This window comes from Artibeus jamaicensis, unplaced genomic scaffold, assembly GCF_021234435.1.
Source record: "Artibeus jamaicensis isolate MK-2021 breed Jamaican fruit bat unplaced genomic scaffold, CSHL_Jam_final scaffold_286, whole genome shotgun sequence".
Taxonomy (NCBI): Eukaryota; Metazoa; Chordata; class Mammalia; order Chiroptera; family Phyllostomidae; genus Artibeus; species Artibeus jamaicensis.
Genome location: NW_026522034.1, coordinates 3,976,432 through 3,995,064, shown reverse-complemented (window position 1 = coordinate 3,995,064; position 18,633 = coordinate 3,976,432). Strand labels below are relative to the sequence as shown.

The following is an 18,633-nucleotide window of genomic DNA, read 5'->3' as shown; positions in this document are numbered from 1 at the left end:
AATGGAATTACATGGTATGTGGCCTTTTGTGTCTGTCTTCTTTCACTTAACGTACTGTTTTTCTATTGAAATTCATCCATGGTGTATGCATCCATAGCTTGTTCCTTTTTATTGCTAAGTAATACTTCATTACGTGGAAAAATTTATTTTTCCATATATCAGAGAAGAAATATTTGGGTCATTTCCAGTTTGGGGCCATTATGAAAAAAACTGCTGCAAACCTCCACCTACAGGTCTTTGAACTGACATATGCTTTTATTTTCTTGGTCATTTACCTCGGGGTCAGGTGGCTGAGTCACATGGGTGACTGCACAAGAAACTGCCAAACTGTTTCCCAAAGTGGCTATGACTCCGCCAAGTGGCTATTGTCACTCTGTACTAGCTTGCTTTATTTTTTTTAATCCATTCTATAGGTATGTGATGGTGTTTCTTGGTGGTTTCAACTTTCATTTCCCTGGTGACTAATAACGCTAAGCATCTGTTCATGTATACATTTTCCACCACATCTCATCTTTGATGATGTTTCTGTGTAAACCCTTTGCCTATGTTTAATTAGCCTGTCTGTCTGTCTTACTGAGTTGGAAGAGTTCCATCTCTATTCTGGATTCAAGTCCTGTACTGGTTATGTGTTTTATAAATATTTTCTCCCCATTTGTGGTGTGCATTTTTATTTCCTTTTTAATTTTGGTGGAAACAATACAATCATGATCACACTGTCGGCCTCATCAAGGAGCCGCTGATGCCCCTCCTGTGCTCTTCAGCATAAACACGCCACACCACAATTTCCCTCCAAGCGCTGCTGTAAATTGTGCCCTACAAATTATATGTTGTGTTTTCACTTTTATTCAATTAAAAATATGTCTAATTATTCTCATGGTTCTTTCAATCATGAGTTAAAGTGTGCTGTTGAATCTCCAAATACTTGGGAATTTTCCAGATAACTTTCAGTTACCGATTTCTAATTTAACTTCATTATGATGGGAGACCATATCTATAGGATTTTAATCTTTAATTTTTTGCATTATGGCTGTTCCATAGGATTGGAAAGAACGTATGCATTGCTGCTGGTGGGTGTAGTGCCCTGCAGTGTCGATCAGGTTGGGCTGGTTCATGCCACCCACATCCAGACCGAGCTGCTGCCCGCCCACTCACCTGTCCCGCGCTGAGACAGAAGTACCTCTGTATTTCACCCTTCAGTTCCACCAATTGTAACTGTATTTGTGCCCCTGAGGGTATGTCCCCAGGGCATGCACACACGAGGCTGTTGTTCTTCTTCATGAACTTGGCTTATCATGATGCATTTTTTTCTTTCTTCCCGGAAATATTCTTGGAGTGTTGGCCTTTGATATACTTAGCCCCATTTTACAGATTTAATTCCATGAGCTGCACTTTCCGGGTCACACTAGTCAACCTTCCCCAAGTCCTTCTGGTTAAACCCACCCACCATTCTACTTCCTCATTCTCTCCCTACCCTGCATCACTGCCAAGTTCAGCCTCGGCCTGGACACACACAGGGATGTGTGTGTGTGTGTGTGTGTGTGTGTGTGTGTGTGTGTGAATATATACAGGAATGGTCAGGCAAGCTAACATTTCAGAGGCCTGGGCGTAAGGCCCCTTTCCTCTCTTCATTTTCTCTCCACTGTCCCAGCGATCCTTCCGGATCCTTGAAAAGCTAAATCGGGAATGAGAAAACCAGCTATCCCCAAAATTGCCACAAGGTGGTGCCACAAGCTCCTAAGTAGGCTTCTCTGGGTTCCCTTTAGGGAGTCAGGAGACTGGGACCAAGAAGCCAAGAGCCACAGAACCCCTCCCCAAGCATCTCCTCCTCAGGTGCCTCTAGCCCCTCCAGGGCGACCCACATGGTTCTGTTTGCACCACCCTGGCGGACACAAGGATTTGCCGCCTACTCCCCCTCTGCCCATCTCCTTGTTTTGTCTCTCCTGTACCACCTTCAGCCTTCCTCTATTCCTATTTCTCTCCCTATCCCCATTTCTCTCTCCCAGTCTGTCTGTCTCTACTTTCACCTTCGACAAACCTCATTCAGCAAGTCGGTTTTAATAAGCAGTTGCTGTTGTCTACGATATGGCAGACACTGCCAGGCTCTGGAGCGCAGGTCGGTCCAGGGCAGAGGCCTGTGGTAAGGCAGCCCCTCCATTCAGCCTCCCCCCTGTCCCCTCCTGGCTGAGTGGCAGAGAAGCTAGAGCGCTGGAAGTAGGCACCCTGTCCCCTCGCCCAACCCCATACAGTGGAGTCAAGCTTGGCAGAGCTACAGGAGGCACTGGGATCTTTCTTATTTTTTAATTTGATTTTTAGAGATAGATTTGCTGTTCTTCTTATTTATGCATTCATTGGTTGATTCTTATATGTGCTCTGACGGGGGGGATTGAACCTCAACCCTGGTGTTTTGGGACGTTGCTCTAAACAACTGAGCTACCCTACCAGGGAGCCCCAGGACCTTGAGAACCTCTTTAAGCCAATCCCGATGTAGTGAACGTAGGTTCTGGGCCCTGCTCCACCCCGAACTCCTATGGGAAGGTTGTCTCAGGGCCTGCTGGGCCTCGGTCTTCCCATCTGTGAAATGAGCTGTGTGGGTCCATCATTTGCTCTCTTCCACCTGGGAATCCTGAGGTTCTCCAGGACTGCCTCCCACCCGGCCTTGGCTTTGCAGGCTCAAATCCTGCTCCCAGCTTCTCCTTACATCGGCCTCACTTACAGACTCCTTGCCCTGGCTGGTGAGCTGGGCTCCACTTGGCTTAGGGTGGGAATCAAGAAACATTGACCAGGTAGAGCCAGAAATGTTTCCCCGGCCTCCAACACACAAAGGGCTTCCAGAGGCCCCACCTCCTGCTCACTGGCAGCTCATAGCTTTTGGGTTAAAGGCCCCACTGAGAGGCTAACCAGGGAGACCTATGTGAGCGACCCAGCGACTAAGATTTTATCGTCAGCACCTCTGGGGCTTCACTTGGGTGCACAGCCCACGGCTCTGTGTGGAAGTGGGTGCGTGTTTCATCCCCTCCTGTTTGCTCCCTTCTTTCTCTAGTCGCTCACATTTACGTTCCAAATGGGTCAAAAATTTACATGTAAAAATATGAAATTATAATACTACGTGGAATTCTTTTATAACCTCAGAATGCAGGTTTTTATACTTGATTCAAATCACAAATGCTTTGACCTACCAATTTCCCTTCTAGGAGTTTATCTGGAAGATAAACTCGCATACAGTTTAACTGGCATATTTAAAGGTTATTAGTACAACATCGCTTGAAATAGCAAAACCCAAGACATAATCTAAGTGTAAGACAGGTGAAATAAATCATGATACATGCATTCAATGGAATCATACGTAACTAACAAAACCAAATGGAAAAAGTCTTTGTGTATTAATATGAAAAAATAACCCTCAAGGTTTAATGTTAAGTGAACATGTGTTCACTATGTTGCAATTTGTGTAAAAAAAATGCAAAGGATATACCATGTGATTATACAAGCTATTCAAAATTTAACATGAGACATATTAGATACCAATATATAAACATCATAACTGCAGGGGCTAGACAAATAATGCCCTTTTTATTACAAAATCATAAGCATACAATTCTGCAGCATAATAGTATCACACTCAAGCACACCAAATGACATTCTGGGTGAAATGCTCCAATTAAAACTAAATTATTCCACCCACATTATCACCCTACCAAGCACACTCGGGCAGGTCTTACTCCCGCCAGACCCCGTGTTGTGGCGTGTAGGCAGGGGCAGGGTCCCGCCCGCCACGGGCATGCGCCTCCCGCACAGCCCCTACCTTCGCCCTCCTCACAGCGGCGTTCCCGTGCTCCGTACCGGAGTGCCCGGTCCCTTCTGTGTCCTCAGAAGGGCTTTCCCTTCTGTCCAATGCTTTTCCCCCATTCCCTTTTTAAAAATTGTACTGATATTTTTAGAGAGAGAAAGGGGGAAAACAATGTGTGGTCCACTTATGTATGCACTCATCGGTTGATTCCTGTATGTGCCCTACCGTGGGATCAAACCCACGGCCTTGGCGTACAGGGAGGACGCTCTAACCAACTGAGCTACCGGCCAGGGCTTCCCTGTTTTTCTTTCCTCCCTGCTGATACCTGCTCCTGTAGCTCCAAATCTCAGGCATCACCCTCTCGGGAAGCCCCTGGTCCTCCCGTAGGGACTGTAAGTTCTGCTTGGTCCTTCGAAGCCCAGGGGCCCTTGAGCCCATGCGCTCCATTTCCTGGAAGGGGTATTCATGGCCGGCAGCGGGGCCCACAGACGACTGGGGAAGTTTCAGTTTCCCTGACCTTTCCATGCCCAGAGACTCTGAGTTTCGGTTTCCTTTAAGGTCTCACAGGAAGGCCTGGTGCCAGAGGCTGTTTCTCAAGGGAGCGCTCAAGTTCCTGTGGGGCTTTTTCACAAGCCTCTTCCAGAAGTGAGACTCAGTCGAGGACTGGAGAAGTGAAAGACCCCTCCTCCAGGCCACCTGGGGTCTGGGCTGGATCAGTGGAGCAGCAAGCCTGGCCAGGTCTCCAGGCCAGGACTCTACAGGTTTTCTTGTTTCCTTCCCTCCATCCGGTGGAGAAGGTGAGCCGAGGTGTAAGAGAAGGGGAGGCACAGACAAGCCCCGACTGCTCTCCTGAATGGGGTGACTCCGCCAGGCCTCATGCCCCAACACCCCCTTTCCTGGCACACCTCTCTATCAGGAGGAACAGAGTGCCAGCTCCTGCCTCAGAGGGTTTGAGACCCTTGGCACAAAGAGGATCGTGGGCAATTCAAGAGCATCGTGAAGGTTTGTGTCATCCTGTCGGGCCCTGGTCCCTGGCCACTGACTCGAGGGCAACAGCCCGGGGATCACCCAACACCACACCTACTGCTCCCCAACGCACGTGAGTTTTCAAACCTGCGGTAGGCAGCACAGGAAGGGCAGGGCCCCCCTCATGCTGCCCTCGGCCCCAGCCTGGCCCAGCAGGCATGTAGGAGCGAGCTGTCAGGTAAGGCAAGGGGCGTTCAGGGCCAGGGAGGAGCAGACTCCACTCTCTCCCATCCTGACCCGTGGGCCTGGACTGCAATCTGGACCGTGGGCCCTGTCTGATCCCCAGGTCCCTCTGGCTGCAGTGACCTCTTCCTGGTGGTCACTTTCCTCTCCATGCCCCCCTTCCCCCAACCACACTCTGGATCTGGGAGTCTGAGCCACATACTTTGCCCCCTGACAGTGGGACCACACCAGCTGCTATCGGGCTGTTTCTGCGGGCCCTGCCCCTCCGATCGGACAGGCGGTGGAGCAGAACAGGCCTGGTGCTCCTGTCACTGTGCTGTGTGCCCAGCTCAGGGCTGGGTCCTTGGCAGGGGACTGGGAAGGGCAGGGCAGCCCGACTCAACCTCCACTCACCGGCCCCTGGCTGGGTCTGAACCTTCTCAGGGACTCAACACCCAGAGGTGTAGCCCCAATGCCTCTTCCTTCAAGATGCCCCTGGCTTGGTGCCAGGCTTGGTGCCAGGCCTGGGCTGGGCTACAGATGGTCAGCCAAGGCTGCGACTTCAGGGTTCTGAGGGCAGCCTCCAGTTTCAGGGCCACTGCTAGGCCGCCCTTCACCTTTAGCCGCCCACTCACGTAGGCCCCTGGGGCCAGCTCGGCTATCTGAGTTGTCCTGCTGGTGAGGACAGGGTGGGGAGATAAAAGCCAGGACAATCAGTGTCTGCACATGGTGTCTGCGCCCCTGACTGCTATGGCTTCACCCTAAACTGCTATCGGGAGCGGCGTTAGTCTAAAAAAGGACCCAGGGGAGAGGGTCGGGGCTACCAGCAACCTGGGTGGGAAAGAGAGGGCAGGGAGGGCAGCTGCACCTGCAGTGAGGTCCAGGAAGTAGATGCTCTCTGGGAGCCACTGGGCAGGATGACCTTGGACTGGCAGCAGGCCCCGACCTGGCTGACCAGGGTCTCAGACAGGTAGGGCTGCAGAGTAGCCAGCAGCCCCTCGGCCACAGGCTGCTTCACGCTGGGCCCAGCACCGATGTGAGGGGCAGGCAGCTCCACTTCACTCACCATCTCCAAGGTGTCTGTGGTGGGCAGGGAGGCAGAGAGGGGAGATCAGTTGGCTGCCAAGGTCAGGATCACTGGTTCGCAGCAGTTCCTTCTTATATCCCCTTCAGGTCCGGATTCAACTTCCTCCTCGGCTAAGAAGATGCTCTTGAGTTTTCTGCCTTAACTCCCAAACCCCATTTCTAAGGGACTCCAGTCACGAATGGAAATCTCTTTTCTGGGTGTTGCTGCTTCCTGCTATGACGCAGGCTACCAAAGCCTTGCATGCACTCACAAACACCTGGGCTCTTCCCGCTGCCCGAGTTCTGGGCAGCACCAGAATCACAGTAGCTGGACAGACAGGCAGGGCAAGGACGACACAAAGATACTTGGTTAAGGGAGCAAGTAGGACAGCTCAGCCTGTGCTGGACACCAAGTTGAGTGCCCTGCTGAGTCCCCACCCTTTTCTGGAGGCTCCTCACCTTGGCCCGGGGAAAGGGTACATCCTGCCACTGAGGTCACGCCCACCCCCAGACCCGGGTAGCTGGCTGCTGGAGGGGGCTGTCTCGGGGCGGCTGCAGCACGGCCTCCACTGCCAGCTCCACGAGGTCCACCTTGAGCCCCTGGGCCCTGGTCACATCGTTGATCTCCAGCTGGAGAAATGGAACTCGCTGAGCACACCCCGGAGCGGCTTCTCTGCGCAGGCTGGGTTAACCACACGTGGACACGGCGGCACACGGGGCACCAGACCTCCCCCGACAAGTCTCCCCCTGGGCACACAGGCAGGAGACAATTACAGCCCAGCTGCGGGCTGCTGGCAGTACACACCCAGGGCTTACTTTACCCAGGCAAAGGGCTTACTTTGGCAGGAAAGACATGGGGCAGCGAGTTAACCAGGCGAAGGGGCGTGAGGGAAAGGAGGGCCCTTCCAGGCAGTGGGAACAGCACGTGCACAAACCCAGACAGGAGAACCTGGAACATTCTGGAACTGTGACTAACCACAGCTCCTTCAGTTAGACACTCAGGTGTGGGCTGGGAGACCGGAGACAGCTGAGGGGTCTGGGTGGCTGCTCCCGCTCACCTGGACTCATTTTGAGGTGCAAGAAGCCCCAGAAGGAGTTTGCAGGAAGCTGGCAGAGCAGACTTGCTTGCTGGGAAGACTCTCTTGCTGCCGTGTGGACACGGGGTTGGAGGGCTGAGGGCGGAGGCACAGGGACCGCGCAGGACGTCGTTCAAAGTGCCCACGGAAGCGACGTGCACCTGGTGCTGGGCGGACAGGCGGCCGTGGAGAGAAGATACGCCAGGGGAGGGAGACAATTCTGTGAACCGTGTGAAGCTACAGCGGACACTGGAGAAAGAGAACCAGCGGGCCAGCTGGCTGCCCAGGTGTGTGATGACAGGCCAGACAACTCGGGTTTCTGGCGTGGCTCGTACGTGTGGATGCCTGCCAAGGAGGACACACAGTGGGTGACGCAGAACTGGGGACGTGGAGAAGAGGGAGGGTCATTATTTTAATGCATTAAAGCCTGAGGTGTGCACGGCGCAGCCAAGTGTCCACTAGGCAGTTGGATAAATGGGTCCAGGGTGCAGGGGAGAGTTGGGCCGGAGCAGAGTGGTAGGAATAATTAGTGTCCAGAGGGAGCATAAGCCCCAGGTAAATGAGGTCCACCCAGGTCACAGAGGAAAACAGGCCATTCACAGAAACCTGGACTCTGAAGAGCAGGGCAACAAGGAATAACAACGGTAACCAGAAGGAAGGAGGAAAGCCGGGGTGTGGAGAAATGCAAGCCCAGAACAGCAGACAGTCCATCGAGAGTACGAGAAGGAGGGGTCCCCAGAGTCAAAGGCTGCCAGCAGGTGAGGAAGGGGAAGGACTGAAAAGTGCCCTCTGCATTGACAAGGGGGAGTTCACCGTGATGTCTGTCTTAGGAGCCTTGAAAAAGCCTAGACTAAGGACAGGAAGAAAAGAAGGAAACGAGGAGAGAGGTATAAGGGCAAGAAGGGAGGATGAAAGGATAATGAAAGGATAAAGGGAGCAGGGTCCTGGGCCCAGAGCACTGCTGTTGCAGGGACCGTGCAGCCTCAGACAGAGGAAGCAGATGTTTCCAATGAGGCAGAAAAAATAGCACAGATGCTGATGAGTCCACAGGGATGATACTGGAGGAAGATGAAAGAGTTCTTGTCCTAGAGTTTTTCTCACCTGAGCTTTAGGAGGCCGGGCCTGCTGCAGAGAGTGATGCGTGAGAGTGGGAAGGCTGAACCAGGAGAGTGAGGGGTGAAGCAGCTGGCCTGGAACAGCTAAGAAGAGTCCAGCAAGGCAGGGAGTATTCAATCCCTCCAGATGAAACGCTGGCAAAAGGGAAATAAGAGAGAAAAATGTAAGCCAGGACTGGGACTTAGGGGGATGTGTGGGATTTCCCAGGATTTCATTTTAACCAGAGACACCGACTCCACTTTACCAGCAGCCAGCTCAGCCTGGGCTGGGCCCTAAATGACTCTGACATCCTGGTGTGAGACTGACTCCTCTCAAACCTCCTCTCTCGGGTTTGGGCACCAAAGCCAAGTGGAACAGGCCAAGATCAATTTTCTTTTCCTCAACACAAATTAAAATGCAATGAGGGTCTATACACAAAAATTGTTATCAATTTATTATCTGGGTTGTATAAGATTGAACACTGACCGTGAACTTAGGAGAAAAACAGACTCAGTGAGAACTTACACAAAAAGGTGGAGACCATAAAAAAGAACCAGTCAGAAATGAAGACTACAGTAACTGAAATGAAGAACACGTTTGATGGAATCAACAGCAGATTAGACAGATGGAATCAGCGGTTTGGAACACAAGGTAGTGAAAAACACTCAAGTGGAACAGCAAAAAGAATTTCAAAAAATGAGCACTGTTTAAGGGACGTCTGGGACATCAAGCATAAAAACATTTGCATTGTGGGGGTACCAGAAGGAGAAGAGAAAAAGCAAAAAACTGAAAATCTATTTGAATAAATCATTATAGAAAATTTCCCTAACCTGGCAGAGGAAATAGACACACATATCCAGGAAATGCAGAGTCCCAAACAAGATGAACCCAAAGAGGCCCACATCAAGACACATTTAATTAAGATGCCAAAGGTTAAAGACAAAGAGAGAATCCTAAAAGCAGCAAGAGAAAAGCCTCTACCTGAGAGCTCTTAGAAGACTGTCAGCTGATTTCTCAACAAAACCCTTGCATGAAAAAAGGAATTGGTAAGAAATATTAAAAGTGATGAAAAGCAAGTACCTATAGCCAAGATTATTCTACCCAGCAAGACTATCATTTAGAATTGAAGGGGAGAGAAAGAGTTTGCAAGACAAGAAAAAGCCAGAGGAGTACATCATCACCAAACCAGTATTATTAAAAGATATGTTAAAGGGATTTCTTTAAGAAGAAGAAAAAAGAAATTAAAAATACAAATAAGAAACTGGTAATAACTACATACCTATCAATAATCACTTTAAATGTAAACTGATTAAATTATCCAATCAAAAGACATAGGTTGTCTGAACAGGTAAAAAAACAAGACACACACACATCCCTGCCTACAATGGACGCACTTCATAACAAAAGACACAAATGGACTCAACAATAAAGACAAAGTAAAAAACAGTGTTGAGATTCAGAACAGATTTAATTAGACATAGAAAAATAAAGAAATATATCATCCTTAAAAAAAAGTCACATGCAAACTGAAAGTAATGAAAACAGGTATTTCATGCAAACAGTAATAAAAATAAAGCTGGGGTAGCTATACTTACATCCAACAAAATAGACTTCAAAGGCTGTAACAAGGGACAAAGAAAGACATTTCATAATGATGAAGAGATCATAAGAGGATATAGTGGGAGCACCTACATATATAAAGCAAATATTGACAGATATAAAGAGAGAGATCTACAGTAGTACAGTCATAGTAGGGGACTTTGATATCAATAAACAGATCATCCAGACAGAAAATCAACAAGGAAACAGCAGCCTTCTATGATACATTAGACCAAATGGACCCAATAGATTTTTTTAAAGATTTTATTTATTTTTAGACAGAGGGAAAGCAAGAGAGAAAGAGAGGGAGAGAAACATCAATATGTGGTTGCCTCCTGAGCACCCCCTACTGGAGACCTGGCGGACAACCCAGGCATGCGCCCTGACTGGGAATCAAACCTGCAAGGACCTAATAGATATTTTTAAGAACATTTCACCTTAAAGCAGCAAAATATACATTCTTTTCGAGAGCACACGGAACACTTTCCAGGATAGACCATATGCTAGGTCACAAAACAAGTTTCAATAAACTTAATAAGATTTAAATCGTATCAACCATCTTCTCCAAACACAATGGTATGAAGCTAGAAATGAATTACAAGAAAACTGAAAGCACACACACACACACAGAACAAGTAACACGTTACTATAAAATGGATGGGTAAACAATGAGATCAATAAAGAAATAAAAAATATTGAGACAAAAATGAAAACACAACAACCCCAAATATACGGGACACAGCCAAACCGTTTCTTAGAGGGAAATTCATGGTATTACAGGCCTACCTCAAGAAACAAGAAAAATCTCAAGTAAACAATCTAACCTTCCATCTAAAGAAACTAGAAAAAGTTAAATAAAGTTGATAAACCTTTAACCAGATTCATTAAGAAAAAGAGCAAGAGGACCAAATAAATAAAATCAGAAATAAAAGAGTAGTGACAACTGACACCACAGAAATACAAAGGATTGTAAGAAAATATTATGAACAACTTGGACAACAAATTGGGCAACTTAGAAAAAAAGTGGATAAATTCCTAGAAACATAAAATCTTCCAAGGCTGACTTAAGAAGAAACAGAAAATGTGAACAGACTAGTAGCTACTAACAAATTCAAATCAGTAATCAAAAACTCCCAACAATCAAAAGTCCTGGACTGGATGGCTTTAGAGGTAAATTTTATGAAACATTCAAAGGAGGATTAATGGCTCCCCTCCTCAAACTATTCCAAACAACTGAAGAAGAAGGAAGGCTCCCAGACTCATTTTATGAGGCCAGCATTACCCTGATACCAAAACCAAAGACAGTATAAATGAAAGCTATAGACTAATATCCCTGGTAAAAATCAAAAAGAAAATCCTCGACAAAATATTAGCAACCTGAATTCAGCAATGCATTAAGAAGATCATACATCATGATCAAGTTAGATTTATTCCTAAGGAAGCAAGGCTGGTTCAATACCTGCAAATCTATAAATGTGATACATAAACAAAATGAAGGATAAAGATCATATGATCATAGCGATAAATGCAGAAAAGCATTTGACAAAAGCCAACATCCAGTTATGATAAAAACTCTCAGCAGAATGGGAATAGAGGGAACACACCTCAACATAATAAAGGCCATACATGACAAACCCACAGCTATCCTCCTCCTCAGGGGGGAAAGCTAATAGCACTCTCCTTAAGACCAGGAACAAGACTACCACCACTTGTTACTCAATATAGTATTGGAAGTCAACACAACAGACAAGGAAGAGAAATAAAAGGCATCCAAATTGGAAAGAAAGAAGTAAAAGAGTATGCAAGTCATTATTTGCATATTACATGATGCTATACAGATAGAATCTTAAGGTTCCACACACACAAAAAAAAAACTACCAGAAAGAGAAATTAAGAAAATCCCATTTACGACTGGATCAGAATGAATAAAATACCTAGGAATACACTTAACCAAGGAGGCAAAAGACCTGTACCTGGAATACTGTAAGGCGCTGAAGAAAGAAACTGAAGATATAAATAAATGGAAACATATACCCCCGCTCATGGGTAGGAAAAATGAACACCATTAAAATGCCCATACGGCCCAAAGTAATCTAGAGTTTCAGTGCAATTTCTATCAAAATACCAAAGGTATTTTTCACAGAATGAAACAAACAATCCTAAAATTTGTCTGGAACCACAAAAGACCCCCAATAGCCAAGGCAATCTTAAGGAAGAACAAAGGCGGAGGTTATCACACCACCTGGTGTCAGACTACACTATGAGGGTATCGCAATGCACTGGCAGAGAAACAGACATATAAAGCAACAGAACAGAGAGCCCAGAAACAAACTCAACTTTATGGTCAATTCATATTTGACAAAGGAAGCAAGAACATACAATGGGGTAAACACAGTCTACTCAATAAATAGCGTAGGGAAAATTGGACAGATACATGCAAAAAAATGAAACTACACCACCTTCTTCCGCCATATCCAAGAATTAACTCAAAATGGATTAAAGACTTCAATGTAAGACCCAAGACCATAAAACTCTCAGAAGGAAACCTGCTAATTCTTAGCTATCACTGTCAGTAATACTGTGTTACTGAAGGGAGGCTTAGCCACTGCTTATATTTACTACTTGGTTAACTACGTGATGATTCTTCTTTGGAGCTGGGCTACACTTAATCAGGTTGGGTTCCTGTCAAATGCATCCTATTTCTGGCTCCTTCAATAAAATGCTGCACTACATTTTGACACTTAATCAAGAATGGCATTTAGAAAGAACTACCCAGACCTTGAGACACTTGTCCTACCTAACACAGCCACTATGGAAAACAGAGCGTAGGTTTCCCTGAAAATTAAAAATAGAACTGCCCTATAAACCAGCAATCCTACTTCTGGATATTAACCCCAAGAAATCCAAAACATTAATTCAAAATGTTATACGCACCCCTATGTTCACTGATGCTTTATTTACAGTAATAGCCACAATATGGAAGCAATCCAAGTGTCCATCAATAGATAGACACAAGCAGATAATGAAAAAGTGCTACACAGACACAACAGAATACGACTCAGCCATAAAAAAGAATGGTATCTTCCCATCTGCAACAACACTGATGGACCTAGAGGGTGTCACGTTCAGTGAAATAAGTCAGATAGTGAAAGACAAATCACATGATTTCACTTATATCCAGAATCTGAAAAACGAAATAAATGAACAAGTCAGAAACATACTCATAGATACAGAGAATAGACTGATGGTTGCTGAATGGGAAGAGGGATAGGGGTTTAGGTGAAAAAGGCGAAGGGATTAGTAAGTACAAATTGGCAGCTACAAAACAGTCAATGAGCATGTCAAGTACAGCACTGAGAACACAGTCAATAATATTGTAACAACTACACATGGTGTTATTGGGGGGATCACTTCATGAGTTATATACATGGTTAACCAGTATGCTATACACCTGAAACTAATATAATATTGAATGTCAACTATAATAGAAAAACATTTTAAAAAAATGTTTTAAAATGATCTAGCACTGGGTTGGGAGGTGGGGGAGCAGTTGTTCTGGCTCTGGTCCAGCTCTGCCCTTGACCATGGTTCTCAGAGGCATGCAAAATAATTTCTGAGGCTTAGTGTCCTCCCTCCAAAATAATACCGCATCAGCCCTCTTGCAGCAACATGCAAAGCTGGGATACAGGGGAGCTGGCAAAAGGACTTATAAACTATAAAACGCTCTGCCCACGAAAGCTACTGCCACTATCACAAGTAGTGTTTTCCCTGGAGTTTCACCGAGGTGGCGGATTTACTTCCAGAAAGGACTGGGACCTCTGGGACTGGCACTCCTTTCCTCTAACCCCAGTTCACCGGGAAAGTAGAGCTGAGAGGAATGAGGGGCAAATTCACCTGTGTCTCCCTGTTAGGACACGGGGTCAGGGGACACACTACCACCTGTGTATTCATTTCTACCCCAACTTGTCATAGGATTTAAGGTGAATTCCAGTGTAGACTACTGCTCACCCATGGAGAAGCAGGACAAAGTTCCAACTGTCCTGTGTCCCTTTGTTCGGTGAGAAGCCGGAAGACAAAATCCCCAAAACGCACACGCTGCACTGAGGGGCAGAGAACTCCCCAGAAGGTGAGTGGGCCAGGCAGGCCCCACGCCTTCCATCCACCTGCCTGCCCCAAGTCTAATGAAGGACCCTGGGGCCCGGTGTTGTCATGGCAATGCCGACAGAACAGTGAAGGCAAAACCCCAGCAGTCTGAGGCAGACCCCAGGAATTCCTGTCAAGCCATGCCCCTTGGCTTTAGGAGACTCCTTTGCCCCAGATTCCTGTGCCCATCTGGCATTCCTCAACTCATAGTCCCACCCACACCACTGGCTCTTCGAAGGCTGTCACACTCTTCAGGCATATGGTAAACTGAGGCCCAAGTGACCTGCTGCTTTGTTCCAAGCATCCCGCAGGCAGAGCCAGGCCCAGCAGCCGGCCACCGACTCTACCCCGGGAAAAGCTGCCTACCAGGAGCTGGTCGCTGATCTTGAGCTTCTCCATCTGGGTCTTCCGCAGAGGCCTCCTGAGCAGGGCCTTGGTCACGGTGTTCTGGGCTGTCATGCGTGTGTCTGTGTTCAGGTCCTTCACAGTCATCACTGACAACACTGGGTCCCAGATGCGGAACTGGACATCAGCCCCCACAGACAGCACAGCCCCATCCTTAAAAGCCAACTGTTGGGAGAGGCCATGAAAGAGGAGACAAGAGGCGGAAGCTGCAGGGAGGTCACTGAGACCACTCAGCTTGATCCACCCACCTGGTCGCTAGTGCCCTGTGGACTAGATGGTGACCCCAAGTACATGGAGTAAGGTATATGGAGCAAGGATGGGCTCCCAGCCCCCATCCTCAATTTTCTGGTCTCCTCTCTATCATCCTTCCCCTGTCCCTGATGGCTACTCATAGGCCAAGGTACTGGCACCAAGAATACACTCTACATAAGCCCCACTCCCCCCGTCCAGGTGAGCCAAGAAGCCCCTCACCTTGCAAGGAGGGACATGAAGGCTCGTGTCCTCAGATCCACCCTCTGAAAGGAGTCAACGAAGGGCAGGAGAAGAACCATGCCAGGCCCTTGAGGGGTGCAGATCCGGCCCAGTCGAAATACGATCATCTGCTCATAGGTGGGCACAATCTGTCCACAATGGCAAAGGAAGAGTTGAGGGCAGGGAGCCCAGGCTGGTGATGACAGCTGCCCAGGGCCGTCCCTCCCCTCTTTCCCCCTTTCCCTGGGCCGGGCCGTGTCAGGTATCCTTCAACTCTCTGTTTTCAGATGAGAAGACCAAGGCTCTGAGGGGTTAAGTGACTTGCTCAAAAATCACACATCCCTAACTGAAATAGGCAAGATCTGAATGGAATTCTGAATGCTCTCAACCACCACACCGCATTAGCTTGATCCTCAGAGAAACGTCTCAGTCTGTGGTCTGAAGCTAGATGTGACTCACAGCAGGAAACTGTCGGCTCTGGAATTAGCTGGGAGCAAATTCTGGGCTGCTCCACCCACAATGCCAAACAAAAGGCTTTGCCAACTTCGGGTGCCTGGAGTCCACAAAGAAGCAAATACATCCAAATTGAGAAATGAAGGCCCGGAGAGGCAAAGTGACTTGCCAAGGTCAGAAATATTTCAGCGGCAGTTTTAGGGCTAGGATTTAGGACTTTCTAAGGATGTCCTTCCAGGCCACACCTAACCCAAAGGCTTTGTAGAAGAGCTGACTGTGGCCTAGGGCCACACAAAGGGCAAGGCCTGCCTGGGCTGGCACTTCACTGCAGCTCTGGCGTGTGGGTCTCAGCTGCAGCTCACCCTTTTCCCATCTGCACCGCCCCCTGTGAAAACGAGGCTGGATTTCCTTGCACTCATTATCTGCTGGACAACTTGAGTGTTTTTTATTTCTAATTTAACTTAACCTAAAGCACAGGCCCTCCACCTCATTTTATCTGACCCGGCACCTTGTTTCTACCTAGCAGCATGGCGAAGCTCTTGCTTAACAGTTAAGGAGTAACGACATTCATACAGTCCTAACATTACATTCAGCCCTTGGAAGTCAACGGCGAGGCTGATGTGGCCCCCGGTGAAAATGAGTTTGACGCCCCTGATAAAAAAAGGTAGGAAGATCTGGCAAAAATATCTGTATGCACCTGAACGAGATTATCCAGAGCCCATCACTTGGCAGTTTGGTTCCCATGTGACTTTGGACACATCTGAGTCTGTTTCCTCATTTGAAAGATGGTAATGAACAGTGCTCACCCAGCCCATTTCACAGAAGTATGATAACAAATATTTAAGGAAAGGAAGCAGAGGATGGAAAAGTCATCCATCAGTGCTAAAGCTCTCAGTATGGCCCAGCCACTCCGGGGCTGTCCCAGTCAGCCTTACCTTCAGGGCAAACCAGCCAGAAATGGGGAATGTAATCGGCAACAACAAGAACCCCAGGAAACTAATGAGGACACAGCAGAGGCAAGAGGGCCAGGTCTGAGGTGCATCTGGGAGGAGAGAACAAAGGCAGCCAAGGGACACCAGCTGGACCTGCCAGCACAGCTGCAGGCAGAGTGATGTGGTCAAGTATGCCTTCTGCCCTCCCCCTTCCTTCTCGGGACTCTCAACTGCCTCCTCGCCTGACATTCCCATATCTTTGGGCAGGTGCTAGTTAAGGACTGTTCTCTCCTCCCACACAACAAAACTAATCTGTCCGGCCCTGGCCGTTAGCTCAGGTGGTGGGAGCATCACCCCATACACCAAAAGCTTGTCAGTTCTATATCCAGTCAGGGCATGTACGGGAGGCAACCGATCAATGTTTTCCAATGTTTTGCTCTCACATTGATGTTTCTCTCCCTCTCCCTTCCTCTCAAATCAATAAACATAGCCCCACGTGAGGATTGAAAAACAAAAAACTAATCTACCCCAAATCCAACCAACCCTCCCAAGATTATTCTCTGTTGGACAATGGTCATTGTATCAAAGAAGCAAACCATGTGACGCCCTCCTCACTGGGCTGAGCAGGAGCAATCTTCTTATCTGATTTACAATGTATTGCCTCCCCAGACTTGGCACAGAGCCAGGAGCACCTGGGAATCTGTAAACGCAGGCTGGGTTAAACTGAAAGCTGCAGGCATAACACACCCCTCTCTCCCAGCAGGCCCAGGAGTTTGCTTTCAAGGAGTCCTTTGCCTAAACAAATAAAGCATTCACAAATAGGAGCCACAGGGCAGGACTAAGATGCTCTTTCCTAGCTCACAATTCTTTCCCCCACTGTAATGCCCTAAGGACCACCAAATGCATGCTTCACTTGAAGAGCTTCGGGTAGGAGGTGGGGAGGGAGAACTAGGAAGATGAGGCTCATCTGAGTCAGAGGTTCTGGCCCCCGGAGAGCCAGGAACCCAGGATGGGAGTGAAGCTGAGCCAACCTCAGAATCTGGGATGAGGTTATTCTCTTCTCTTTCCCTCCCGACCCTAGACAGGAAGCGGGCAGGAGCCTCTGCCCCATCTTCCCAGGAACCCCATACATGCCCTCTAGGTTCCCTGCGTCCCCGGGGTCCTAACTCTCCTTTCCTGCCTGGCTCCAATCCACATGGCCCCTTCAGAAAAGGAACCCTTGGATACGGCAGCTGTCATTACAGGTGGGTCAGGGAGGGACAGACTCCTCCAGAATTTGGTTGTGAGGCTGAGGAATGTGGGACTCAAGGCTTTGGGGCAAGACAGGGCCAGAGCAGACCAGAGGCAACTGAGAGCCTTTCTAGCCTGCACGTCTCCACCAGTAAACAGGTGCTCAAGCTCAGGGAATCTAAGAGATGGGGGTAGGGGCAGTGAGGATCCTAACACTTCTCTGCAGCCCAAGTGCCCTTGGCGTGCTGATGACCTTCTTTCTATTCCTAGACCTTTGTTTCTTCTCGGTCAAAATGGAAACTTGAAACCTCTGCCCCGGCCTAAAGGGCTGATAAGAACCGAGGAGGGAGAGGGGCGAGGTTCCTCGAAGATGAGAACTCTGGGGCTGCAGCCCCAAGGCGCTAGAAAGGACAGATCCGCGCTAGCATCCAGCGCTACACATGCTCCTCTCGACATCGAGTCCCTTCCCGCCCCCTGCGCCTAGGGTGCAACTATGCCAGACGAGCTGACTTCTCAGGGGAAGAGAGTCCGGGTCGCCCTCCCACCTCCCGGGTCCTCTATGCTGGGAGTGGGGGGCGGCCACTCACCAGCCCCGGGTCCCACGCTGCCCGGCTCCGAGAACAAGTAGTCTTTCGGTGAGCCCAAGAAGCCGAAGCTTGACTGCTGGAAACGGTCAAAGTCCCCCCAGGGCAGCGCCCGGTAACCTGACCTGCGGACCATGGTGCTTGACTGTAGGGGTTGAAGGGACACATCCCACGCCCCCGCACTTCGCCCGACTGACCAGCAGGCCCCCGCCCCTGCCCGCCACCGCTTCCGGTTCTCCCTGCGCGGCCAGCAGCGGCGCTCGGGATGCAGGACCCGGAGGCTGGGCCGCCCGCCTCCCGCCGTCTCACGGCGCCACCTGCGCCCGGAGGGCCGAACTGCGGCCGCGGGGCTGGGAGGGAGAGAGGTCTGCGTTCCCGGAAGTCGGCTAGAGTCCCTGCCTCCTTCTGCTTGCTGCCCTTTGGCCTTAGCAAAGCTTCGGGAGGGGAAGTTGGCTTTGAAAGAGATTTTTCAGTAGCCGAATCTTATCTAGAATTAGGGAAAAGGTACCATTCCCTCTCCAAACTCAATTACTAATGGGGCGGCGTGGGGGGGGGGGGAGTTGGGGGTGGGAAGGCTATTATTTAGAGTTACGGTTTTTCCAGGG

The 18,633-nt window shown here is 48.8% G+C and overlaps 1 protein-coding gene across 1 annotated transcript; it reads right to left on the bottom strand.

The window, feature by feature from the left end:
* Window positions 1-3,940: 3,940 nt before the first annotated feature.
* STOML1 (stomatin like 1) lies at window positions 3,941-18,215 on the bottom strand. Its single transcript, XM_037134534.2, is given in 9 exon segments — window positions 3,941-5,871; window positions 5,874-6,055; window positions 6,500-6,553; window positions 6,556-6,670; window positions 14,320-14,523; window positions 14,830-14,846; window positions 14,849-14,978; window positions 16,218-16,324; window positions 18,032-18,215. Coding segments are annotated over 9 exon segments (1,077 nt in total). The 5' UTR covers window positions 18,165-18,215; the 3' UTR covers window positions 3,941-5,736.
* Between the last annotated feature and the right edge of the window lie 418 nt (window positions 18,216-18,633).